The sequence below is a fragment of the Coregonus clupeaformis genome, unplaced genomic scaffold (genome assembly GCF_020615455.1).
Source record: "Coregonus clupeaformis isolate EN_2021a unplaced genomic scaffold, ASM2061545v1 scaf3590, whole genome shotgun sequence".
Classification (NCBI taxonomy): Eukaryota; Metazoa; Chordata; class Actinopteri; order Salmoniformes; family Salmonidae; genus Coregonus; species Coregonus clupeaformis.
In genome coordinates this window covers 1-25,289 of record NW_025537044.1, presented here as the reverse complement: position 1 = coordinate 25,289, position 25,289 = coordinate 1, and the positions used below count along the sequence as shown (strand labels likewise).

The window sequence follows — 25,289 nt, the reverse complement described above, 5'->3', positions numbered from 1 at the left end:
GGATGACTGGTTTCGGCGCGCGGAGGAGACGTGGGACGCTGCCCACGTTCATCTCCAGCGCGTCGTGTGTTGTCAGAAGGTCAGCGTTGGCCTTCTGACAACATCATCACCACAATCATCACCACAATTGTCTTGTCTCGTTATCACACACACCTGGTTCTAATCCCCTAATTAGTCAGTGTATAAGTGTTCCCTCTGCCCCCTTGTCCTTGTGGGTGATTGTTTATTGTGAAGGTTAGTGAAGCTCGGTGGAGCTCGTGTATTTTGTTCGACGGCAGTATTTTCCTATGTGCCTTGTATTTTCCAGTGCACCTGTTTTGTGCCCTGGAGTGTGTAACCCTGTGTTTTTGCGGATTAAAGCCTGTTATTCTGTGATTTTGCCTCCTGTGCCTGACTCCTTCAACACCACCTCATCACAAGTTCAGTTAGTATTGTGGAGTAAGTACAATGTTGTTGGTCCATCCTATGTTTTCTCCTATCACAGCCATTAAACGTTGTAACTGTTTTAAAGTCACCATTGGCCTCATGGTGAAATTCCTAAGCGGTTTTCTTCCTCTCTGGCAACTGAGTTAGTAAGGATGCCCGTATCTTTGTAATGACTGGGTGCATCATTGATACACTATATAAAGTGTAATTGATAACTTAACCATGCTCAAAGGGCTATTCAATGTCTGCTTATTTTTTTATTTTTTAATCTACCAATAGGTGCCCTTCTTTGCGAGGCATTGGAAAACCTCCCTGGTCTTTGTGGTTGAATCTGTGTTTGAAATTCACTGCTCGACTGAGGGACCTTACAGATAATTGTATGTGTGGGGTACAGAGATGAGGTAGTCATTCCAAAATACTATTGTTGCACACAGAGTCCATGCAACTTATTATGTGACTTGTTATGTTAACTTATTTAAGCTTGGTTTGCATAGATCTTTAAGGTGCCAAGTCGGACAATTTCGACTACTTTTGATGTGTAGATGTGTTGTCTGTAATCACCATGCAGTCAAACCCATTCATAAAGTATTTTTATTACATTTGTCAAACTGTAAGATGAAGTAACAAGTACTGTATTGCAGATTTTAAAATAAATTAGTTCATAGTTAATCAAGAGAGGAAATAACAAAACAACAATAAATATTATTGTAATGAAGCTTATTATACATTAAATAAATAAGTGATAACCGTTTGTCAGTGGACAGCACAGCTTGAAACCACACATGACATAGTTAATAAATATATAAACATACTTTGTTCAGCTCAGCTGTAACGTTGATTAACAACCAGATGCATTATATAAAAAGTAGTACATTGCACAAAAAACATGTTGCCTATTATCAATTTTCTTTTTATGATAAAAATATATGGAAGTCCTCACTTGATCTTCTCAGATGCAATGGTGTGTAGTCACAAGTGATTTTCCATGCATTAAAGTCCCGTGATTAGCAGATATAGATGATTGGCTGTTCTTGTGATGACAGTTGCCCACAGATGTTAGTGTTGTCACCTCAGAAGAGGCCGTTTCTGGTGGTGTACTGTACATTGTAAGATCTACGTCTGTGACAGCGTCTCCTTACAGCTGCACAGCAGCCACACAGCATGCACTACAAAACAAAGATGGGGAAGTATGATTCACATGTTAAATCAATATCATTGCAGAGATTGAACAGCTTATTTGATAATATACTTTGTAGAGTATTTTCAGAGTACACAAGTGAACACAAGCCTATACGTACACAAAGCAGGATCCACAGTGGTACCAGAATGATAGCGATGCCACAAGGGATGATAATGGCCAGAGCCCAGCCAGGAAAACCTCCACCACTTGTGGTATTGAAAGGAGTGGTCAGCAAAACGGTAGACAGTGGTGTGGTGCTGGTAGTTGTTGGGGCAACAGTGGTTGTCAGGAGACCTAGAATATAAATGAAAATACATTTAAGAGTGATTATAAACTTGTAATATGTCATATACAGTACCACAGATGTGAACGTGTTTTTTTGAGATTGAGTATTACACATATTTTATATGGGGTTTGATAACTCATTGTAATAAAAAACAGAAATAGCAACAAAAGCAGCATACCTGAGACTTTTAAGACTTCCTCTAGAATAGCACTAGGGAGGTTGATTTCTCCCTCTTTGTATAAATACATCACGTCTGCCCTGATTTGAGTGCCAACAGTACTGTGGACGTAAAAATTGGTTTTGTGTGAGAGTTGAACATGTTCCCTCCATCCTGTTTAGCTGTACAAACAGCAGCTGTATGACATCTGCAGACATTCTAAAGAGTGAGTTGAGAAAGCTGGGTTGGTTCACGGACATGACGTTGTACTTACGTGAAGTCGGGCTTGGGAAAGTCAAACTGTTTGCTGTCTGGTTTACAAAGAATAGCACGGAGCTAAAAGGGGAGAAAACACCAAGTTGTCAATTACTATCATGACCTGAAGATGACCATGGATGTATCTTATGTATAAAAGTATCTTACTAGGCTGTTAATTGAATCCTGTATCTGGATGTAGGTCTCACTGGTGAATGTGATTCTGTTACTTCGCGACTCCATGGTTACATTGGTTATTTTGAAACCAAGATCGATGGCAAATGAAGTATCTGTAAGTTCTGTGAGCACACAAATAATTGTAACTATAGCAACAGACAAAATGAATTGCTACAATTTAGGAGTTTCAAAAATTAGAAAAAATTCAAGAAGTATTTACATAGCAGAAGCAGTTGAATGTTTTTATCTATAAAACATTTTGTAGAGTGGAAATAAATGTATTTATGATATAAGCCTAATTTGTTGAACTCACTGATATAAGTTCCATTATGGAAGGTGGTTTGAGTGTTTGTCTGAATGTTGAATTGATGATACAGTTGTTTGTTGAAGGCACCAAGGACATCATCCTCAGTGGGGACTGGTGTGTTGAGCTGGAACATCAGTCTAACAAAAACCACCACTGTTCCAAATCTAAGAGAAAATAATAATAAATAGAAAAGTAAATTTCCTAAAGAAAATGTGTGTTCTTGCTAGGTTGTCTTAAGGTATTTATGGTTGTGAAATAAGTTATAGTAGTGGTAGTCACTGCAGTAGTAATGGAAGTGACTGGTTATAGTTGGGAAAAGTAGGTAGATTGAAAAATTGATAGATTGGATAGGATAGCCAGAACATGTCAACGTTGGTTTGTGTCTCTAGCTTGAATGGTTCAATAGTTACTATTATTGTTGGTAGGTTATTATATGCTAGTTTATACTTGTTTGAATTAGTATAGTTTATGACGTTTTGAAAATGTTAAAGTTGTTTTAAAAGTTTGTAGCTAAAATGGTTAAGGAGCAGCAGCATTTTAAATGTTTACCACTGTGTTCCCATGATTGGCATTGAATCCATAAAGTGTCACGGTAATTTATGCAAATTATATCATTACAGTTTATAAAGGTTTTAGAAAATGTGAGGCTTTTGACAAGCAATCTAAGATGGGTCAGTCTGTACATTTCAACGTTGGTTTGGTCTTTGTAGCATAAATAGTTCAAGACAAGTGGTGTAACCAAATATTTCTCATTAAAGCCTATGGAGCTTTTATGCAACTTTTAAATGGTTATAGTTCAACAAGTATAAATAGTATAAAAAAGCTGAATAAAAGCAATCTATGTTGGGTCAGTCTGAAAATATCAATGTTGGTTTGGTGTTGAAATTCATTGGGAGCTGATTTAAATATTGTTGTACGTCTAAAGGTATTAATGCAAAAAAATATTTTCTCAAGTAATCTAAATTGGTTCCGTGTTCATAACTTGAAGCGTTTAGGTGCTAAAAAAGGCTAAATGAATCAAATAATTAGAAGAAGTATGTAATAAATCTAGTGGTCTTGCCTTCAGCAAGCACACGAATAAAAATTGATTGGATTTATATAGCGCCTTTCTACCAACTGACGTACTCAAATACATTTTCTAAAGAAAGGCTGACATTTTGAATGCTTTATGAAAATATCAGTATTTAACGACACAAACACGGATATACATGGTTATTCGCTTCAAAGGTTCCTTGATTGACAAAGTGTTAATTGAATTGCATAAAATAATTATACTAAATTATCTTGCTTACCTAGTTGTTGATGTCACTGAAGCCATAGAAGTTGAGGTAAAAGTTGCAGTTATCGTTGTCAAGGTAGGAAGTACAATTGTGGTTGTACTTGTAGATGCTGCAGTTATAGTCATTGTAGGAGCAGCAGTTGTGGTTGTTGTTGTAGGACCTGCAGTTTTAATTGCCGTAGTAGAAGCCACAGTGGTGGTGGTGGTTGTTGGGGCAACAGTGGTTGGCAGGAGACCTAGAATATAAATGAAAATACATTTTAGGGGGGATTATAGACTTGTAATATGTCATATACAGTACCATAGATGTGAAAGTGTTTTTTCGAGATTGAATATTATGCATATTTGACATGGTGTTTGATAACTCACTGTAATAACAAACAGAAATAGCAACAAAAGCAGCATACCTGAGACTTTTAAGACTTCCTCTAGAAAAGCACTAGGGAGGTTGATGTCTTCCTTTTTGTATACATACATCACGTCTGCCCTGATTTGAGTGCCAACAGTACTGTGGACGTAAAAATTGGTTTTGTGTGAGAGTTGAACATATTCCCTCCATCCTGTTTAGCTGTACAAACAGCAGCTGTATGACATCTGCAGACATTCTAAAGAGTGCAGTTGAGAAAGCTGGGTTGGTTCACGGACATGACGTTGTACTTACGTGAAGTTGGGTTTGGGAAAGTCAAACTGTTTGCCGTCTGGTTTACAAAGAATATCATGGAGCTAAAAGGGGACAAAACACCAAGTTGTCAATTACTATCATGACCTGAACATGACCATGGATGTATCTTATGTATAGAGGTATCTTACTAGGCTGTTAATTGAATCCTCTATCTGGCTGTAGGTCTCATTGGTGAGAGTGAGGCTATTGCTTTGCGACTCCATGGTTACATTGGTTATTTTGAAACCAAGATCGACGGCAAATGAAGTATCTGTAAGTTCTGTGAGCACACAAAACAATGGTCACTATAGCAACAGACAACATGAACTGCTACAATTTAGGAGTTTCAACATTAGAAAACATTCAAGAAGTATTTACATAGCGGAAGCAGTTGAACGTTTACCTATAAAAAAATATATATAGAGTGGAAATAAATGTCTTCATGATATAAGCCTAATTTATTAAACTCACTGATATAAGTTCCATTCTGGAAGGTGGTTTGAGTGTTCGTCTGATTGTTGAATTGAAGATACAGTTGCTTGTCGACGACACCAAGGACATCATCCTTAGTGGGGACTGGTGTGTTGAGCTGGAACATCAGTCTAACAAAAAACATCACTGTGCCAAATCTAAGAGAAAATAATAATAAATAAAAAGTCAATTTCCTAAAGAAAATGTGTGTTCTTGCTAGCCTGTCTTAAGGTATTTATCGTTGTGAAATAAGTTATAGTAGTGGTAGTCACTGCAGTAGTAATGGAAGTGACTGGTTATAGTTGGGAAAAGTAGGTAGATGGAAAAATTGATTGATTGGATAGGATAGCCAGAACATGTAAACGTTGATTTGTATCTCTAGCTTGAATGGTTCAAGAGTTATTATTATTGTTGGTAGGATATTATATGCTAGTTTATACTTGTTTGAATTAGTATAGTTTATAACGTTTTGAAAATATTAAAGTTGTTTTAAAAGTTTGTAGCTAAAATGGTTAAGAAGCAGCAGCATTTTAAATGTTTACCACTGTATTCCCATGATTGGCATTGAATCCATAAAGTGTTACAGCAATTTATGCAAATTATATCATTACAGTTTATAAAAGTTTTAGAAAATGTGAAGCTTTTGACAAGCAATCTAAGATGGGTCAGTCTGTACATTTCAACGTTGGTTTGGTCTTTGTAGCATAATTAGTTCAAGAGAAGTGGCGTAACCAAATATTTCACATTAAAGCCTATGGAGCTTTTATGCAACTTTAAAATGGTTATAGTTCAACAAGTATAAATAGTATAAAAAAGCTGAATAAAAGCAATCTAAGTTGGGTCAGTCTGAAAATATCAATGTTGGTTTGGTGTTGAAATGCATTGGGAGCTGATTTCAATATTGTTGTACGACTACAGGTATTAATGCAAAAAAAAATATTCTCAAGCAATCTAAGTTGGTTCCGTGTTCATAGCTACAAGCGTTTAGGTGCTAAAACGGGCTAAATGAATCAAATAATTAGAAGAAGTATGTAATACATCTAGTGGTCTTGCCTTCAGCAAGCACATTAATAAAAATAGATTGGATTTATATAGCGCCTTTCTACCAACTGAGGTACTCAAATACATTTTCTAAAGAAAGGCTGACATTTTGAATGCTTTATGAAAATATCAGTATTTAACGACACAAACACGGATATACATGGTTCTTCACTTCAATGGTTCCTTGATTGACAAAGTGTTAATTGAATTGCATAAAATAATTATACTAAATTATCTTGCTTACCTAGTTGTTGCTCTCACTGAAGCCATAGAAGTTGAGGTAAAAGTTGCAGTTGTTGTTGTCAAGGTAGGAAGTACAATTGTGGTTGTACTTGTAGATGCTGCAGTTGTAGTCATTGTATGAGCAGCAATTGTGGTTGTTGTTGTAGGACCTGCAGTTTGAATTGCCGTAGTAGAAGCCACAGTGGTGGTGGTGGTTGTTGGGGCAACAGTGGTTGGCAGGAGACCTAGAATATAAATGAAAATACATTTTAGTGGGGTTTATAGACTTGTAATATGTCATATACAGTACCATAGATGTGAAAGTGTTTTTTCGAGATTGAGTATTACGCATATTTGACATGGTGTTTGATAACTCACCGTAATAACAAACAGAAATAGCAACAAAAGCAGCATACCTGAGACTTTTAAGACTTCCTCTAGAAAAGCACTAGGGAGGTTGATGTCTTCCTTTTTGTATACATACATCACGTCTGCCCTGATTTGAGTTCCAACAGTACTGTGGACGTAAAAAATTGGTTATGTGTGAGAGTTGAACATGTTCCCTCCATCCTGTTTAGCTGTACAAACAGCAGCTGTATGACATCTGCAGACATTCTAAAGAGTGCAGTTGAGAAAGCTGGGTTGGTTCACGGACATGACGTTGTACTTACGTGAAGTTGGGTTTGGGAAAGTCAAACTGTTTGCCGTCTGGTTTACAAAGAATATCATGGAGCTAAAAGGGGACAAAACACCAAGTTGTCAATTACTATCATGACCTGAACATGACCATGGATGTATCTTATGTATAGAGGTATCTTACTAGGCTGTTAATTGAATCCTCTATCTGGCTGTAGGTCTCATTGGTGAGAGTGAGGCTATTGCTTTGCGACTCCATGGTTACATTGGTTATTTTGAAACCAAGATCGACGGCAAATGAAGTATCTGTAAGTTCTGTGAGCACACAAAACAATGGTCACTATAGCAACATACATAATGAACTGCTACAGTTTAGGAGTTTCAACATTAGAAAACATTCAAGAAGTATTTACATAGCGGAAGCAGTTGAACGTTTACCTATTTTAAAAAATTATAGAGTGGAAATAAATGTCTTCATGATATAAGCCTAATTTATTAAACTCACTGATATAAGTTCCATTCTGGAAGGTGGTTTGAGTGTTTGTCTGATTGTTGAATTGAAGATACAGTTGCTTGTCGACGACACCAAGGACATCATCCTTAGTGGGGACTGGTGTGTTGAGCTGGAACATCAGTCTAACAAAAAACATCACTGTGCCAAATCTAAAAGAAAATAATAATAAATAAAAAAGTCAATTTCCTAAAGAAAATGTGTGTTCTTGCTAGCCTGTCTTAAGGTATTTATCGTTGTGAAATAAGTTATAGTAGTGGTAGTCACTGCAGTAGTAATGGAAGTGACTGGTTATAGTTGGGAAAAGTAGGTAGATGGAAAAATTGATTGATTGGATAGGATAGCCAGAACATGTAAACGTTGATTTGTATCTCTAGCTTGAATGGTTCAAGAGTTATTATTATTGTTGGTAGGATATTATATGCTAGTTTATACTTGTTTGAATTAGTATAGTTTATAACGTTTTGAAAATATTAAAGTTGTTTTAAAAGTTTGTAGCTAAAATGGTTAAGAAGCAGCAGCATTTTAAATGTTTACCACTGTATTCCCATGATTGGCATTGAATCCATAAAGTGTTACAGCAATTTATGCAAATTATATCATTACAGTTTATAAAAGTTTTAGAAAATGTGAAGCTTTTGACAAGCAATCTAAGATGGGTCAGTCTGTACATTTCAACGTTGGTTTGGTCTTTGTAGCATAATTAGTTCAAGAGAAGTGGCGTAACCAAATATTTCACATTAAAGCCTATGGAGCTTTTATGCAACTTTAAAATGGTTATAGTTCAACAAGTATAAATAGTATAAAAAAGCTGAATAAAAGCAATCTAAGTTGGGTCAGTCTGAAAATATCAATGTTGGTTTGGTGTTGAAATGCATTGGGAGCTGATTTCAATATTGTTGTACGACTACAGGTATTAATGCAAAAAAAAATATTCTCAAGCAATCTAAGTTGGTTCCGTGTTCATAGCTACAAGCGTTTAGGTGCTAAAACGGGCTAAATGAATCAAATAATTAGAAGAAGTATGTAATACATCTAGTGGTCTTGCCTTCAGCAAGCACATTAATAAAAATAGATTGGATTTATATAGCGCCTTTCTACCAACTGAGGTACTCAAATACATTTTCTAAAGAAAGGCTGACATTTTGAATGCTTTATGAAAATATCAGTATTTAACGACACAAACACGGATATACATGGTTCTTCACTTCAATGGTTCCTTGATTGACAAAGTGTTAATTGAATTGCATAAAATAATTATACTAAATTATCTTGCTTACCTAGTTGTTGCTCTCACTGAAGCCATAGAAGTTGAGGTAAAAGTTGCAGTTGTTGTTGTCAAGGTAGGAAGTACAATTGTGGTTGTACTTGTAGATGCTGCAGTTGTAGTCATTGTATGAGCAGCAATTGTGGTTGTTGTTGTAGGACCTGCAGTTTGAATTGCCGTAGTAGAAGCCACAGTGGTGGTGGTGGTTGTTGGGGCAACAGTGGTTGGCAGGAGACCTAGAATATAAATGAAAATACATTTTAGTGGGGTTTATAGACTTGTAATATGTCATATACAGTACCATAGATGTGAAAGTGTTTTTTCGAGATTGAGTATTACGCATATTTGACATGGTGTTTGATAACTCACCGTAATAACAAACAGAAATAGCAACAAAAGCAGCATACCTGAGACTTTTAAGACTTCCTCTAGAAAAGCACTAGGGAGGTTGATGTCTTCCTTTTTGTATACATACATCACGTCTGCCCTGATTTGAGTTCCAACAGTACTGTGGACGTAAAAATTGGTTATGTGTGAGAGTTGAACATGTTCCCTCCATCCTGTTTAGCTGTACAAACAGCAGCTGTATGACATCTGCAGACATTCTAAAGAGTGCAGTTGAGAAAGCTGGGTTGGTTCACGGACATGACGTTGTACTTACGTGAAGTTGGGTTTGGGAAAGTCAAACTGTTTGCCGTCTGGTTTACAAAGAATATCATGGAGCTAAAAGGGGACAAAACACCAAGTTGTCAATTACTATCATGACCTGAACATGACCATGGATGTATCTTATGTATAGAGGTATCTTACTAGGCTGTTAATTGAATCCTCTATCTGGCTGTAGGTCTCATTGGTGAGAGTGAGGCTATTGCTTTGCGACTCCATGGTTACATTGGTTATTTTGAAACCAAGATCGACGGCAAATGAAGTATCTGTAAGTTCTGTGAGCACACAAAACAATGGTCACTATAGCAACATACATAATGAACTGCTACAGTTTAGGAGTTTCAACATTAGAAAACATTCAAGAAGTATTTACATAGCGGAAGCAGTTGAACGTTTACCTATTTTAAAAAAATTATAGAGTGGAAATAAATGTCTTCATGATATAAGCCTAATTTATTAAACTCACTGATATAAGTTCCATTCTGGAAGGTGGTTTGAGTGTTTGTCTGATTGTTGAATTGAAGATACAGTTGCTTGTCGACGACACCAAGGACATCATCCTTAGTGGGGACTGGTGTGTTGAGCTGGAACATCAGTCTAACAAAAAACATCACTGTGCCAAATCTAAAAGAAAATAATAATAAATAAAAAAGTCAATTTCCTAAAGAAAATGTGTGTTCTTGCTAGCTTGTCTTAAAGTATTTATGGTTGTGAAATAAGTTATAGTAGTGGTAGTCACTGCAGTAGTAATGGAAGTGAATGGTTATAGTTGGGAAAAGTAGGTAGATTGAAAAATTGATAGATTGGATAGGATAGCCAGAACATGTCAACGTTGGTTTGTGTCTCTAGCTTGAATGGCTCAAGAGTTACTATTATTGTTGGTAGGTTATTATATACTAGTTTATATTTGTTTGAATTAGTATAGCTTAAAACATTTTGAAAATGTTAAAGTTGTTTTAAAAGTTTGTAGCTAAAATGGTTAAGGAGCAGCAGCATTTTAAATGTTTACCACTGTGTTCCCATGATTGGCATTGAATCCATAAAGTGATATGGTAATTTATGCAAATTATATCATTACAGTTTATAAACGTTTTAGAAAATGTGAAGCTTTTGACAAGGAATCTAAGATGGGTCAGTCTGTACATTTCAACGTTGGTTTGGTCTTTGTAGCATAAATAGTTCAAGAGAAGAGGCGTAACCAAATATTTCTCATTAAAGCCTATGGAGATTTTATGCAACTTTAAAATGGTTATAGTTCAACAAGTATAAATAGTATAAAAAAGCTGAATAAAAGCAATCTAAGTTGGGTCAGTCTGAAAATATCAATGTTGGTTTGGTGTTGAAATGCATTGGTAGCTGATTTAAATATTGTTGTACATCTAAAGGTATTAATGCAAAAAAATATTTTCTCAAGTAATCTAAGTTGGTTCCGTGTTCATAGCTTGAAGCGTTTAGGTGCTAAAACAGGCTAAATGAATCAAATAATTAGAAGAAGTATGTAATAAATATAGTGGTCTTGCCTTCAGCAAGCACACTAATAAAAATAGATTGGATTTATATAGCGCCTTTCTACCAACTGAGGTACTCAAATACATTTTCTAAAGAAAGGCTGACATTTTGAATGCTTTATGAAATATCAGTATTTAATGACACAAACACGGATATACATGGTTCTTCGCTTCAAAGGTTCCTTGATTGACAAAGTGTTAATTGAATTGCATAAAATAATTATACTAAATTATCTTGCTTACCTAGTTGTTGATGTCACTGAAGCCATAGAAGTTGAGGTAAAAGTTGCAGTTGTCGTTGTCAAGGTAGGAAGTACGATTGTGGTTGTACTTGTAGATGCTGCAGTTGTAGTCATTGTAGGAGCAGCAGTTGTGGTTGTTGTTGTAGGACCTGCAGTTTTAATTGCCGTAGTAGAAGCCACAGTGGTGGTGGTGGTTGTTGGGGCAACAGTGGTTGGCAGGAGACCTAGAATATAAATGAAAATACATTTTAGGGGGGATTATAGACTTGTAATATGTCATATACAGTACCATAGATGTGAAAGTGTTTTTTCGAGATTAAGTATTTTTCGAGATTAAGTATTACGCATATTTGACATGGTGTTTGATAACTCACCGTAATAACAAACAGAAATAGCAACAAAAGCAGCATACCTGAGACTTTAAAGACTTCCTCCAGAAAAGCACTAGGGAGGTTGATGTCTTCCTTTTTGTATACATACATCACGTCTGCCCTGATTTGAGTGCCAACAGTACTGTGGACGTAAAAATTGGTTTTGTGTGAGAGTTGAACATATTCCCTCCATCCTGTTTAGCTGTACAAACAGCAGCTGTATGACATCTGCAGACATTCTAAAGAGAGCAGTTGAGAAAGCTGGGTTGGTTCACGGACATGACGTTGTACTTACGTGAAGTTGGGTTTGGGAAAGTCAAACTGTTTGCCGTCTGGTTTACAAAGAATATCATGGAGCTAAAAGGGGACAAAACACCAAGTTGTCAATTACTATCATGACCTGAACATGACCATGGATGTATCTTATGTATAGAGGTATCTTACTAGGCTGTTAATTGAATCCTCTATCTGGCTGTAGGTCTCATTGGTGAGAGTGAGGCTATTGCTTTACGACTCCATGGTTACATTGGTTATTTTGAAACCAAGATCGACGGCAAATGAAGTATCTGTAAGTTCTGTGAGCACACAAAACAATGGTCACTATAGCAACAGACATAATGAACTGCTACAGTTTAGGAGTTTCAACATTAGAAAACATTCAAGAAGTATTTACATAGCGGAAGCAGTTGAACGTTTACCTATTTTTAAAAAATTATAGAGTGGAAATAAATGTCTTCATGATATAAGCCTAATTTATTAAACTCACTGATATAAGTTCCATTCTGGAAGGTGGTTTGAGTGTTTGTCTGATTGTTGAATTGAAGATACAGTTGCTTGTCGACGACACCAAGGACATCATCCTTAGTGGGGACTGGTGTGTTGAGCTGGAACATCAGTCTAACAAAAAACATCACTGTGCCAAATCTAAAAGAAAATAATAATAAATAGAAAAGTCAATTTCCTAAAGAAAATGTGTGTTCTTGCTAGCTTGTCTTAAAGTATTTATGGTTGTGAAATAAGTTATAGTAGTGGTAGTCACTGCAGTAGTAATGGAAGTGAATGGTTATAGTTGGGAAAAGTAGGTAGATTGAAAAATTGATAGATTGGATAGGATAGCCAGAACATGTCAACGTTGGTTTGTGTCTCTAGCTTGAATGGCTCAAGAGTTACTATTATTGTTGGTAGGTTATTATATACTAGTTTATATTTGTTTGAATTAGTATAGCTTAAAACATTTTGAAAATGTTAAAGTTGTTTTAAAAGTTTGTAGCTAAAATGGTTAAGGAGCAGCAGCATTTTAAATGTTTACCACTGTGTTCCCATGATTGGCATTGAATCCATAAAGTGATATGGTAATTTATGCAAATTATATCATTACAGTTTATAAACGTTTTAGAAAATGTGAAGCTTTTGACAAGGAATCTAAGATGGGTCAGTCTGTACATTTCAACGTTGGTTTGGTCTTTGTAGCATAAATAGTTCAAGAGAAGAGGCGTAACCAAATATTTCTCATTAAAGCCTATGGAGATTTTATGCAACTTTAAAATGGTTATAGTTCAACAAGTATAAATAGTATAAAAAAGCTGAATAAAAGCAATCTAAGTTGGGTCAGTCTGAAAATATCAATGTTGGTTTGGTGTTGAAATGCATTGGTAGCTGATTTAAATATTGTTGTACATCTAAAGGTATTAATGCAAAAAAATATTTTCTCAAGTAATCTAAGTTGGTTCCGTGTTCATAGCTTGAAGCGTTTAGGTGCTAAAACAGGCTAAATGAATCAAATAATTAGAAGAAGTATGTAATAAATATAGTGGTCTTGCCTTCAGCAAGCACACTAATAAAAATAGATTGGATTTATATAGCGCCTTTCTACCAACTGAGGTACTCAAATACATTTTCTAAAGAAAGGCTGACATTTTGAATGCTTTATGAAAATATCAGTATTTAACGACACAAACACGGATATACATGGTTCTTCACTTCAATGGTTCCTTGATTGACAAAGTGTTAATTGAATTGCATAAAATAATTATACTAAATTATCTTGCTTACCTAGTTGTTGATGTCACTGAAGTCATAGAAGTTGAGGTAAAAGTTGCAGTTGTCGTTGTCAAGGTAGGAAGTACGATTGTGGTTGTACTTGTAGATGCTGCAGTTGTAGTCATTGTAGGAGCAGCAGTTGTGGTTGTTGTTGTAGGACCTGCAGTTTTAATTGCCGTAGTAGAAGCCACAGTGGTGGTGGTGGTTGTTGGGGCAACAGTGGTTGGCAGGAGACCTAGAATATAAATGAAAATACATTTTAGGGGGGATTATAGACTTGTAATATGTCATATACAGTACCATAGATGTGAAAGTGTTTTTTCGAGATTAAGTATTTTTCGAGATTAAGTATTACGCATATTTGACATGGTGTTTGATAACTCACCGTAATAACAAACAGAAATAGCAACAAAAGCAGCATACCTGAGACTTTAAAGACTTCCTCTAGAAAAGCACTAGGGAGGTTGATGTCTTCCTTTTTGTATACATACATCACGTCTGCCCTGATTTGAGTGCCAACAGTACTGTGGACGTAAAAATTGGTTTTGTGTGAGAGTTGAACATATTCCCTCCATCCTGTTTAGCTGTACAAACAGCAGCTGTATGACATCTGCAGACATTCTAAAGAGAGCAGTTGAGAAAGCTGGGTTGGTTCACGGACATGACGTTGTACTTACGTGAAGTTGGGTTTGGGAAAGTCAAACTGTTTGCCGTCTGGTTTACAAAGAATATCATGGAGCTAAAAGGGGACAAAACACCAAGTTGTCAATTACTATCATGACCTGAACATGACCATGGATGTATCTTATGTATAGAGGTATCTTACTAGGCTGTTAATTGAATCCTCTATCTGGCTGTAGGTCTCATTGGTGAGAGTGAGGCTATTGCTTTGCGACTCCATGGTTACATTGGTTATTTTGAAACCAAGATCGACGGCAAATGAAGTATCTGTAAGTTCTGTGAGCACACAAAACAATGGTCACTATAGCAACAGACATAATGAACTGCTACAGTTTAGGAGTTTCAACATTAGAAAACATTCAAGAAGTATTTACATAGCGGAAGCAGTTGAACGTTTACCTATTTTAAAAAAATTATAGAGTGGAAATAAATGTCTTCATGATATAAGCCTAATTTATTAAACTCACTGATATAAGTTCCATTCTGGAAGGTGGTTTGAGTGTTTGTCTGATTGTTGAATTGAAGATACAGTTGCTTGTCGACGACACCAAGGACATCATCCTTAGTGGGGACTGGTGTGTTGAGCTGGAACATCAGTCTAACAAAAAACATCACTGTGCCAAATCTAAAAGAAAATAATAATAAATAGAAAAGTCAATTTCCTAAAGAAAATGTGTGTTCTTGCTAGCTTGTCTTAAAGTATTTATGGTTGTGAAATAAGTTATAGTAGTGGTAGTCACTGCAGTAGTAATGGAAGTGAATGGTTATAGTTGGGAAAAGTAGGTAGATTGAAAAATTGATAGATTGGATAGGATAGCCAGAACATGTCAACGTTGGTTTGTGTCTCTAGCTTGAATGGCTCAAGAGTTACTATTTTGTTGGTAGGTTATTATATACTAGTTTATATTTGTTTGAATTAGTATAGCTTAAAACATTTTGAAAATGTTAAAGTTGTTTTAAAAAGTTTGTAGCTAAAATGGTTAAGGAGCAGCAGCATTTTAAATGTTTACCACTGTGTTCCCATGATTGGCATTGAATCCATAAAGTGATATGGTAATTTATGCAAATTATATCATTACAGTTTATAAACGTTTTAGAAAATGTGAAGCTTTTGACAAGGAATCTAAGATGGGTCAGTCTGTACATTTCAACGTTGGTTTGGTCTTTGTAGCATAAATAGTTCAAGAGAAGAGGCGTAACCAAATATTTCTCATTAAAGCCTATGGAGATTTTATGCAACTTTAAAATGGTTATAGTTCAACAAGTATAAATAGTATAAAAAAGCTGAATAAAAGCAATCTAAGTTGGGTCAGTCTGAAAATATCAATGTTGGTTTGGTGTTGAAATGCATTGGTAGCTGATTTAAATATTGTTGTACATCTAAAGGTATTAATGCAAAAAAATATTTTCTCAAGTAATCTAAGTTGGTTCCGTGTTCATAGCTTGAAGCGTTTAGGTGCTAAAACAGGCTAAATGAATCAAATAATTAGAAGAAGTATGTAATAAATATAGTGGTCTTGCCTTCAGCAAGCACACTAATAAAAATAGATTGGATTTATATAGCGCCTTTCTACCAACTGAGGTACTCAAATACATTTTCTAAAGAAAGGCTGACATTTTGAATGCTTTATGAAATATCAGTATTTAATGACACAAACACGGATATACATGGTTCTTCGCTTCAAAGGTTCCTTGATTGACAAAGTGTTAATTGAATTGCATAAAATAATTATACTAAATTATCTTGCTTACCTAGTTGTTGATGTCACTGAAGTCATAGAAGTTGAGGTAAAAGTTGCAGTTGTCGTTGTCAAGGTAGGAAGTACGATTGTGGTTGTACTTGTAGATGCTGCAGTTGTAGTCATTGTAGGAGCAGCAGTTGTGGTTGTTGTTGTAGGACCTGCAGTTTTAATTGCCGTAGTAGAAGCCACAGTGGTGGTGGTGGTTGTTGGGGCAACAGTGGTTGGCAGGAGACCTAGAATATAAATGAAAATACATTTTAGGGGGGATTATAGACTTGTAATATGTCATATACAGTACCATAGATGTGAAAGTGTTTTTTCGAGATTAAGTATTTTTCGAGATTAAGTATTACGCATATTTGACATGGTGTTTGATAACTCACCGTAATAACAAACAGAAATAGCAACAAAAGCAGCATACCTGAGACTTTAAAGACTTCCTCTAGAAAAGCACTAGGGAGGTTGATGTCTTCCTTTTTGTATACATACATCACGTCTGCCCTGATTTGAGTGCCAACAGTACTGTGGACGTAAAAATTGGTTTTGTGTGAGAGTTGAACATATTCCCTCCATCCTGTTTAGCTGTACAAACAGCAGCTGTATGACATCTGCAGACATTCTAAAGAGAGCAGTTGAGAAAGCTGGGTTGGTTCACGGACATGACGTTGTACTTACGTGAAGTTGGGTTTGGGAAAGTCAAACTGTTTGCCGTCTGGTTTACAAAGAATATCATGGAGCTAAAAGGGGACAAAACACCAAGTTGTCAATTACTAACATGACCTGAACATGACCATGGATGTATCTTATGTACAGAGGTATCTTACTAGGCTGTTAATTGAATCCTCTATCTGGCTGTAGGTCTCATTGGTGAGAGTGAGGCTATTGCTTTGCGACTCCATGGTTACATTGGTTATTTTGAAACCAAGATCGACGGCAAATGAAGTATCTGTAAGTTCTGTGAGCACACAAAACAATGGTCACTATAGCAACAGACATAATGAACTGCTACAGTTTAGGAGTTTCAACATTAGAAAACATTCAAGAAGTATTTACATAGCGGAAGCAGTTGAACGTTTACCTATTTTAAAAAAATTATAGAGTGGAAATAAATGTCTTCATGATATAAGCCTAATTTATTAAACTCACTGATATAAGTTCCATTCTGGAAGGTGGTTTGAGTGTTTGTCTGATTGTTGAATTGAAGATACAGTTGCTTGTCGACGACACCAAGGACATCATCCTTAGTGGGGACTGGTGTGTTGAGCTGGAACATCAGTCTAACAAAAAACATCACTGTGCCAAATCTAAGAGAAAATAATAATAAATAAAAAAGTCAATTTCCTAAAGAAAATGTGTGTTCTTGCTAGCTTGTCTTAAAGTATTTATGGTTGTGAAATAAGTTATAGTAGTGGTAGTCACTGCAGTAGTAATGGAAGTGAATGGTTATAGTTGGGAAAAGTAGGTAGATTGAAAAATGTATTGATTGGATAGGATAGCCAGAACATGTCAACGTTGGTTTGTGTCTCTAGCTTGAATAGTTCAAGAGTTACTATTATTGTTGGTAGGATATTATATGCTAGTTTATACTTGTTTGAATTGGTATAGTTTATAACGTTTCGAAAATGTTAAAGTTGTTTTAAATGTTTGTAGCTGAAATGGTTAAGGAGCAGCAGCATTTTAAATGTTTACCACTGTGTTCCCATGATTGGCATTGAATACATAAAGTGATATGGTAATTTATGCAAATTATATCATTACAGTTTATAAACGTTTTAGAAAATCTGAAGCTTTTGACAAGCAATCTAAGATGGGTCAGTCTGTACATTTCAACGTTGGTTTGGTCTTTGTAGCATAAAGAGTTCAAGAGAAGTGGCGGAACCAATATTTCTGATTAAAGCCTATGGAGCTTTTATGCAACTTTAAAATGGTTATAGTTCAACAAGTATAAATAGTATAAAAAAGCTGAATAAAAGCAATCTAAGTTGGGTTAGTCTGAAAACATCAATGTTGGTTTGGTGTTGAAATGCATTGGTAGCTGATTTAAATATTGTTGTACATCTAAAGGTATTAATGCAAAAAAATATTTTCTCAAGTAATCTAAGTTGGTTCCGTGTTCATAGCTTGAAGCGTTTAGGTGCTAAAACAGGCTAAATGAATCAAATAATTAGAAGAAGTATGTAATAAATATAGTGGTCTTGCCTTCAGCAAGCACACTAATAAAAATAGATTGGATTTATATAGCGCCTTTCTACCAACTGAGGTACTCAAATATATTTTCTAAAGAAAGGCTGACATTTTGAATGCTTTATGAAATATCAGTATTTAATGACACAAACACGGATATACATGGTTCTTCGCTTCAAAGGTTCCTTGATTGACAAAGTGTTAATTGAATTGCATAAAATAATTCTACTAAATTATCTTGCTTACCTAGTTGTTGATGTCACTGAAGCCATAGAAGTTGAGGTAAAAGTTGCAGTTGTCGTTGTCAAGGTAGGAAGTACGATTGTGGTTGTACTTGTAGATGCTGCAGTTGTAGTCATTGTAGGAGCAGCAGTTGTGGTTGTTGTTGTAGGACCTGCAGTTTTAATTGCCGTAGTAGAAGCCACAGTGGTGGTGGTGGTTGTTGGGGCAACAGTGGTTGGCAGGAGACCTAGAATATAAATGAAAATACATTTTAGGGGGGATTATAGACTTGTAATATGTCATATACAGTACCATAGATGTGAAAGTGTTTTTTCGAGATTAAGTATTTTTCGAGATTAAGTATTACGCATATTTGACATGGTGTTTGATAACTCACCGTAATAACAAACAGAAATAGCAACAAAAGCAGCATACCTGAGACTTTAAAGACTTCCTCTAGAAAAGCACTAGGGGAGGTTGATGTCTTCCTTTTTGTATACATACATCACGTCTGCCCTGATTTGAGTGCCAACAGTACTGTGGACGTAAAAATTGGTTTTGTGTGAGAGTTGAACATATTCCCTCCATCCTGTTTAGCTGTACAAACAGCAGCTGTATGACATCTGCAGACATTCTAAAGAGAGCAGTTGAGAAAGCTGGGTTGGTTCACGGACATGACGTTGTACTTACGTGAAGTTGGGTTTGGGAAAGTCAAACTGTTTGCCGTCTGGTTTACAAAGAATATCATGGAGCTAAAAGGGGAGAAAACACCAAGTTGTCAATTACTATCATGACCTGAACATGACCATGGATGTATCTTATGTAAAGAGGTATCTTACTAGGCTGTTAATTGAATCCTCTATCTGGCTGTAGGTCTCATTGGTGAGAGTGAGGCTATTGCTTTGCGACTCCATGGTTACATTGGTTATTTTGAAACCAAGATCGACGGCAAATGAAGTATCTGTAAATTCTGTGAGCACACAAAACAATGGTCACTATAGCAACATACAACATGAACTGCTACAATTTAGGAGTTTCAACATTAGAAAACATTCAAGAAGTATTTACATAGCGGAAGCAGTTGAACGTTTACCTATAAAAAAAAATTATAGAGTGGAAATAAATGTCTTCATGATATAAGCCTAATTTATTAAACTCACTGATATAAGTTCCATTCTGGAAGGTGGTTTGAGTGTTCGTCTGATTGTTGAATTGAAGATACAGTTGCTTTTCGACGGCACCAAGGACATCATCCTTAGTGGGGACTGGTGTGTTGAGCTGGAACATCAGTCTAACAAAAAACATCACTGTGCCAAATCTAAGAGAAAATAATAATAAATAAAAAAGTCAATTTCCTAAAGAAAATGTGTGTTCTTGCTAGCTTGTCTTAAAGTATTTATGGTTGTGAAATAAGTTATAGTAGTGGTAGTCACTGCAGTAGTAATGGAAGTGAATGGTTATAGTTGGGAAAAGTAGGTAGATTGAAAAATGTATTGATTGGATAGGATAGCCAGAACATGTCAACGTTGGTTTGTGTCTCTAGCTTGAATGGCTCAAGAGTTACTATTATTGTTGGTAGGTTATTATATACTAGTTTATATTTGTTTGAATTAGTATAGCTTATAACATTTTGAAAATGTTAAAGTTGTTTTAAAAGTTTGTAGCTAAAATGGTTAAGGAGCAGCAGCATTTTAAATGTTTACCACTGTGTTCCCATGATTGGCATTGAATCCATAAAGTGATATGGTAATTTATGCAAATTATATCATTACAGTTTATAAACGTTTTAGAAAATGTGAAGCTTTTGACAAGCAATCTAAGATGGGTCAGTCTGTACATTTCAACGTTGGTTTGGTCTTTGTAGCATAAATAGTTCAAGAGAAGAGGCGTAACCAAATATTTCTCATTAAAGCCTATGGAGATTTTATGCAACTTTAAAATGGTTATAGTTCAACAAGTATAAATAGTATAAAAAAGCTGAATAAAAGCAATCTAAGTTGGGTCAGTCTGAAAATATCAATGTTGGTTTGGTGTTGAAATGCATTGGTAGCTGATTTAAATATTGTTGTACGTCTAAAGGTATTAATGCAAAAAAATATTTTCTCAAGTAATCTAAGTTGGTTCCGTGTTCATAGCTTGAAGCGTTTAGGTGCTAAAACAGGCTAAATGAATCAAATAATTAGAAGAAGTATGTAATAAATATAGTGGTCTTGCCTTCAGCAAGCACATTAATAAAAATAGATTGGATTTATATAGCACCTTTCTACCAACTGAGGTACTCAAATATATTTTCTAAAGAAAGGCTGACATTTTGAATGCTTTATGAAATATCAGTATTTAATGACACAAACACGGATATACATGGTTCTTCGCTTCAAAGGTTCCTTGATTGACAAAGTGTTAATTGAATTGCATAAAATAATTCTACTAAATTATCTTGCTTACCTAGTTGTTGATGTCACTGAAGCCATAGAAGTTGAGGTAAAAGTTGCAGTTGTCGTTGTCAAGGTAGGAAGTACGATTGTGGTTGTACTTGTAGATGCTGCAGTTGTAGTCATTGTAGGAGCAGCAGTTGTGGTTGTTGTTGTAGGACCTGCAGTTTTAATTGCCATAGTAGAAGCCACAGTGGTGGTGGTGGTTGTTGGGGCAACAGTGGTTGGCAGGAGACCTAGAATATAAATGAAAATACATTTTAGGGGGGATTATAGACTTGTAATATGTCATATACAGTACCATAGATGTGAAAGTGTTTTTTCGAGATTAAGTATTACGCATATTTGACATGGTGTTTGATAACTCACCGTAATAACAAACAGAAATAGCAACAAAAGCAGCATACCTGAGACTTTTAAGACTTCCTCTAGAAAAGCACTAGGGAGGTTGATGTCTTCCTTTTTGTATACATACATCACGTCTGCCCTGATTTGAGTGCCAACAGTACTGTGGACGTAAAAATTGGTTTTGTGTGAGAGTTGAACATATTCCCTCCATCCTGTTTAGCTGTACAAACAGCAGCTGTATGACATCTGCAGACATTCTAAAGAGTGCAGTTGAGAAAGCTGGGTTGGTTCACGGACATGACGTTGTACTTACGTGAAGTTGGGTTTGGGAAAGTCAAACTGTTTGCCGTCTGGTTTACAAAGAATATCATGGAGCTAAAAGGGGACAAAACACCAAGTTGTCAATTACTATCATGACCTGAACATGACCATGGATGTATCTTATGTATAGAGGTATCTTACTAGGCTGTTAATTGAATCCTCTATCTGGCTGTAGGTCTCATTGGTGAGAGTGAGGCTATTGCTTTGCGACTCCATGGTTACATTGGTTATTTTGAAACCAAGATCGACGGCAAATGAAGTATCTGTAAATTCTGTGAGCACACAAAACAATGGTCACTATAGCAACATACAACATGAACTGCTACAATTTAGGAGTTTCAACATTAGAAAACATTCAAGAAGTATTTACATAGCGGAAGCAGTTGAACGTTTACCTATAAAAAAAAATTATAGAGTGGAAATAAATGTCTTCATGATATAAGCCTAATTTATTAAACTCACTGATATAAGTTCCATTCTGGAAGGTGGTTTGAGTGTTCGTCTGATTGTTGAATTGAAGATACAGTTGCTTTTCGACGGCACCAAGGACATCATCCTTAGTGGGGACTGGTGTGTTGAGCTGGAACATCAGTCTAACAAAAAACATCACTGTGCCAAATCTAAGAGAAAATAATAATAAATTAAAAAAGTCAATTTCCTAAAGAAAATGTGTGTTCTTGCTAGCTTGTCTTAAAGTATTTATGGTTGTGAAATAAGTTATAGTAGTGGTAGTCACTGCAGTAGTAATGGAAGTGAATGGTTATAGTTGGGAAAAGTAGGTAGATTGAAAAATGTATTGATTGGATAGGATAGCCAGAACATGTCAACGTTGGTTTGTGTCTCTAGCTTGAATGGTTCAAGAGTTACTATTATTGTTGGTAGGATATTATATGCTAGTTTATACTTGTTTGAATTAGTATAGTTTATAACGTTTCGAAAATGTTAAAGTTGTTTTAAATGTTTGTAGCTGAAATGGTTAATGAGCAGCAGCATTTTAAATGTTTACCACTGTGTTCCCATGATTGGCATTGAATCCATAAAGTGATATGGTAATTTATGCAAATTATATCATTACAGTTTATAAACGTTTTAGAAAATCTGAAGCTTTTGACAAGCAATCTAAGATGGGTCAGTCTGTACATTTCAACGTTGGTTTGGTCTTTGTAGCATAAATAGTTCAAGAGAAGTGGCGGAACCAATATTTCTGATTAAAGCCTATGGAGCTTTTATGCAACTTTAAAATGGTTATAGTTCAACAAGTATAAATAGTATAAAAAAGCTGAATAAAAGCAATCTAAGTTGGGTCAGTCTGAAAATATCAATGTTGGTTTGGTCTTGAAATGCATTGGGAGCTGATTTAAATATTGTTGCAGTACCAAAGGTATTAATGCTAAAAATATTTTCTCAAGTAATCTATGTTGGTTCCGTGTTCATAGCTTGAAGTGTTTAAGTGCTAAAGCGGGCTAAATGAATCAAATAATTAGAATAAGTATGGAAGAAATCTAGTGGTCTTGCCTTCAGCAAGCACACTAACAATAATAGATTGGATTTATATTGTGCCTTTCTACCAAATGAGGTGCTCAAAGAGCTTTTCCAAAGAAAGGCTGACATTTTAAATGTTTTATGAAAATATCAGTAGTTAACGACACAAGTACGGATATACATGGTTCTTCGCTTCAAAGATTCCTTGATTGACAAAGTGTTAATTGAATTGCATAAAATAATTATACTAAATGATTTTGCTTACCTAGTTGTTGATGTCACTGAAGCCATAGAAGTTGAGGTAAAGGTTGCAGTTGTCGAGTTAGGAAGTACAATTGTGGTTGTACTTGTAGGTGCTGCAGTTGTAGTCATTGTAGGAGCAGCAGTTTTGGTGGTTGCTGTAGCACCTGCAGTTTTAAATGCCGTATTAGAAGCCACAGTGGTGGTGGTGGTTGATAGAGCTGGAGTTGCCATTGTTGGAGCTTCATTTGTAGTTGTCATTATGGCAGCTAATGTTGTTGTTGTCATAGTAGAATCTACAGTTCTGGTGGTTATAGGAGCTGCAGTTATAGTTGTGGAAGTATGAGCTTCTATGGTACTGTTGGTAGTAGGAACAGTGGTAGTTCTCGTAAAAGCTGCAGTTGTGGTTCTCATAGTAGGAGCTGTAGTTGTGGTTGTCGTAGCAGGAGCTGCAGTTGTGAATGTCGAAGGAGCTTCAATTATGGTTGTGGTGGGAGCTGCAGTGGTACGTTTTGCAATTGTTGTTGTAGTAGGAGCTGCAGTTGTTGTCATATTAGGAGCTACAGTTGTTGTTGTAGGAGCTGCTGTTATGGTTGTGGTAGGAGCTGCAATTGTTGTAGGAGCTGCAGTTGTGGTTGTCATAATAAAAGCTGCAGTAGTGATTTTCAAAGGTGCTACAGTTGTTGTTGTAAGAGCTGAAGTTATTGTAGTAGGAGCGGTTGTTGTGGTTGTCATAGTAGGTGCTGCAGTTGTAGTGGTCATAGGAGTGACAGTTATTGTAGTAGGAGCTGCATCAGTGGTTGTCGTAGGAGCTACTGTTGTGGTTGTTGTAGCAGCTACTGTTGTGGTTGGTGTAGAAGCTAGAGTTGTGGTTGTTGAAGGAGATGCCTTTGTAGTGGTCGTTGTAGTTGCTGCAGTTGTAGTGGATGTAGGAACTACAGCTGTTGTAATCAGAGCAGCAATTGTGGTTGTCGTAGTAGGAGCTGTGTTTGTTGCTGTAGAAGCTGCAGTTGTTATCTTCAGATATGTGGTTGTTGAAGAAGCTGCACTGGTTGTTGTAGGAGCTACTGTTGTGGTTGTTGAAAGAGCTGCTGTTTTGGTTGTCATAGGAGCTACAGTTGTTATTGTAGGTGCTGCAGCTGTGGTTGATGTAGGAGCTGCATTTGGGGTTGTCCTAGGAGCTGCAGCTGTGGTTGTCGTAGGAGCTGCAGCTGTGTTTGTCATAGGAGCTGCAGCTGTGGATGTCATAGCAGCTTCCGTTTTTGTAGTAGAAGCTGCAGTTGTGGTTGTCGTAGGAGCTGCAGTTATAATAGGAGCTACAGTTGTCTTTGTAGGTGCTGCAGTTGTGGTAGTCGTAGCAGCTACAGTTGTGGTTGTTGAAGCAGCTACTGTTGTGGTTGTCGTAGGAGCTGGAGTTGTGGTTTTCAAGGGAGCTACATTTGTTGTAGTAGGAGCTTTAATTGTGGTTGTCGTAGGAGCTGCAGTTGTAGTTGTCGTAGTTGCTGCAGTTGTAGTGGTCGTAGGACCTAGAGATGTTGTAGTAAGAGCTGCAGTGGTTGTCGTAGCAGCTGTTGTTGTGCTGGTTGAAGGAGATACAGTTGTTGTATTAAAAGCTTTAGTTGTTGTTGTAGTTACTGTAAATGTAGTGGTCGTAGGTGCTACAGTTGTCGTAGGAGCTACAGCTGTTATAGTAGGAGGTGCTGTTATGGATGTAGCTTTAGCTGCAGTTGCGGTTGTCGTAGGAGCTTCAGTTTGAGATGTCGTTGTAGGTGCTGCAGTTGTAGAAGTCGTAGGAGCTACAGTTGTCATTGTAGTAGTAGGAGCTGCAGTTGTGGTTGTCGTAGGAGCTTCAGTTGTAGTTGGAATAGTAGATGCTGCTGTTGTAGTAGTCATAGGAGCTTCAGTTGTAGTTGTCGTAGCAGGTGCAGCAGTTG

At 36.2% G+C, this 25,289-nt stretch overlaps 3 protein-coding genes and 2 long non-coding RNA genes across 5 annotated transcripts; all 5 read right to left on the bottom strand.

The window, feature by feature from the left end:
* Positions 1 to 1,011: 1,011 nt before the first annotated feature.
* Positions 1,012 to 5,351, bottom strand: LOC123490259 (location of vulva defective 1-like). Its single transcript, XM_045220337.1, has 11 exons — positions 5,200 to 5,351; positions 4,878 to 5,008; positions 4,729 to 4,790; positions 4,475 to 4,575; positions 4,081 to 4,303; positions 2,795 to 2,952; positions 2,473 to 2,603; positions 2,324 to 2,385; positions 2,071 to 2,171; positions 1,725 to 1,900; positions 1,012 to 1,592 (listed from the first exon to the last, which is right to left on the bottom strand). The coding sequence occupies exons 1-11, from the start codon at positions 5,342 to 5,344 to the stop codon at positions 1,497 to 1,499; spliced, it is 1,386 nt and encodes a 461-aa protein (XP_045076272.1). The 5' UTR covers positions 5,345 to 5,351; the 3' UTR covers positions 1,012 to 1,496.
* On the bottom strand, positions 5,344 to 11,512 carry LOC123490258 (integumentary mucin C.1-like). Its single transcript, XM_045220336.1, has 12 exons — positions 11,294 to 11,512; positions 10,009 to 10,166; positions 9,687 to 9,817; positions 9,538 to 9,599; positions 9,284 to 9,384; positions 8,890 to 9,112; positions 7,604 to 7,761; positions 7,283 to 7,413; positions 7,134 to 7,195; positions 6,879 to 6,979; positions 6,573 to 6,707; positions 5,344 to 5,357 (listed from the first exon to the last, which is right to left on the bottom strand). The coding sequence occupies exons 1-12, from the start codon at positions 11,404 to 11,406 to the stop codon at positions 5,344 to 5,346; spliced, it is 1,389 nt and encodes a 462-aa protein (XP_045076271.1). The 5' UTR covers positions 11,407 to 11,512.
* A 219-nt stretch (positions 11,513 to 11,731) lies between these two features.
* Positions 11,732 to 12,172, bottom strand: LOC123490257. Its single transcript, XR_006660858.1, has 3 exons — positions 12,108 to 12,172; positions 11,959 to 12,020; positions 11,732 to 11,805 (listed from the first exon to the last, which is right to left on the bottom strand). It is a non-coding gene; the product is annotated as an uncharacterized LOC123490257 (long non-coding RNA).
* A 1,543-nt stretch (positions 12,173 to 13,715) lies between these two features.
* On the bottom strand, positions 13,716 to 18,775 carry LOC121561107. The gene is made up of 11 exons (XM_045220335.1): positions 18,557 to 18,775; positions 17,273 to 17,430; positions 16,951 to 17,081; positions 16,802 to 16,863; positions 16,548 to 16,648; positions 16,137 to 16,152; positions 14,852 to 15,009; positions 14,530 to 14,660; positions 14,381 to 14,442; positions 14,102 to 14,227; positions 13,716 to 13,863 (listed from the first exon to the last, which is right to left on the bottom strand). Exons 1-11 carry the CDS (start codon positions 18,667 to 18,669, stop codon positions 13,716 to 13,718), a joined length of 1,206 nt encoding a protein of 401 aa, XP_045076270.1. The 5' UTR covers positions 18,670 to 18,775.
* Positions 18,776 to 19,003: 228 nt separating this feature from the next.
* LOC123490260 lies at positions 19,004 to 19,467 on the bottom strand. The gene is made up of 3 exons (XR_006660859.1): positions 19,372 to 19,467; positions 19,223 to 19,284; positions 19,004 to 19,069 (listed from the first exon to the last, which is right to left on the bottom strand). It is a non-coding gene; the product is annotated as an uncharacterized LOC123490260 (long non-coding RNA).
* Positions 19,468 to 25,289: the final 5,822 nt, after the last annotated feature.

What these genes read in the sequence shown, in the direction of transcription:
- LOC123490258 (XM_045220336.1), bottom strand. Translation starts at nt 11,406, where the DNA reads ATGACTACAACTGCAGCATCTACAAGTACAACCACAATCGTACTTCCT. An exon ending in TCAGTGACATCAACAACTAG is followed by an intron (nt 10,167 to 11,293) that starts GTAAGCAAGATA and finishes ATTTTCTTTTAG; the next exon opens with ATTTGGCACAGTGATGTTTT. An exon ending in CCAGAATGGAACTTATATCA is followed by an intron (nt 9,818 to 10,008) that starts GTGAGTTTAATA and finishes GTGTGCTCACAG; the next exon opens with AACTTACAGATACTTCATTT.
- LOC121561107 (XM_045220335.1), bottom strand. Translation starts at nt 18,669, where the DNA reads ATGACTACAACTGCAGCATCTACAAGTACAACCACAATCGTACTTCCT. An exon ending in CCAGAATGGAACTTATATCA is followed by an intron (nt 17,082 to 17,272) that starts GTGAGTTTAATA and finishes GTGTGCTCACAG; the next exon opens with AACTTACAGATACTTCATTT. An exon ending in TTTCCCAAACCCAACTTCAC is followed by an intron (nt 16,649 to 16,801) that starts GTAAGTACAACG and finishes TTACGTCCACAG; the next exon opens with TACTGTTGGCACTCAAATCA.
- LOC123490259 (XM_045220337.1), bottom strand. Translation starts at nt 5,344, where the DNA reads ATGTTTTTTGTTAGACTGATGTTCCAGCTCAACACACCAGTCCCCACT. An exon ending in AGGATTCAATTAACAGCCTA is followed by an intron (nt 4,791 to 4,877) that starts GTAAGATACCTC and finishes GTCCCCTTTTAG; the next exon opens with CTCCATGATATTCTTTGTAA. An exon ending in TCAGTGACATCAACAACTAG is followed by an intron (nt 2,953 to 4,080) that starts GTAAGCAAGATA and finishes ATTTTCTCTTAG; the next exon opens with ATTTGGAACAGTGGTGGTTT.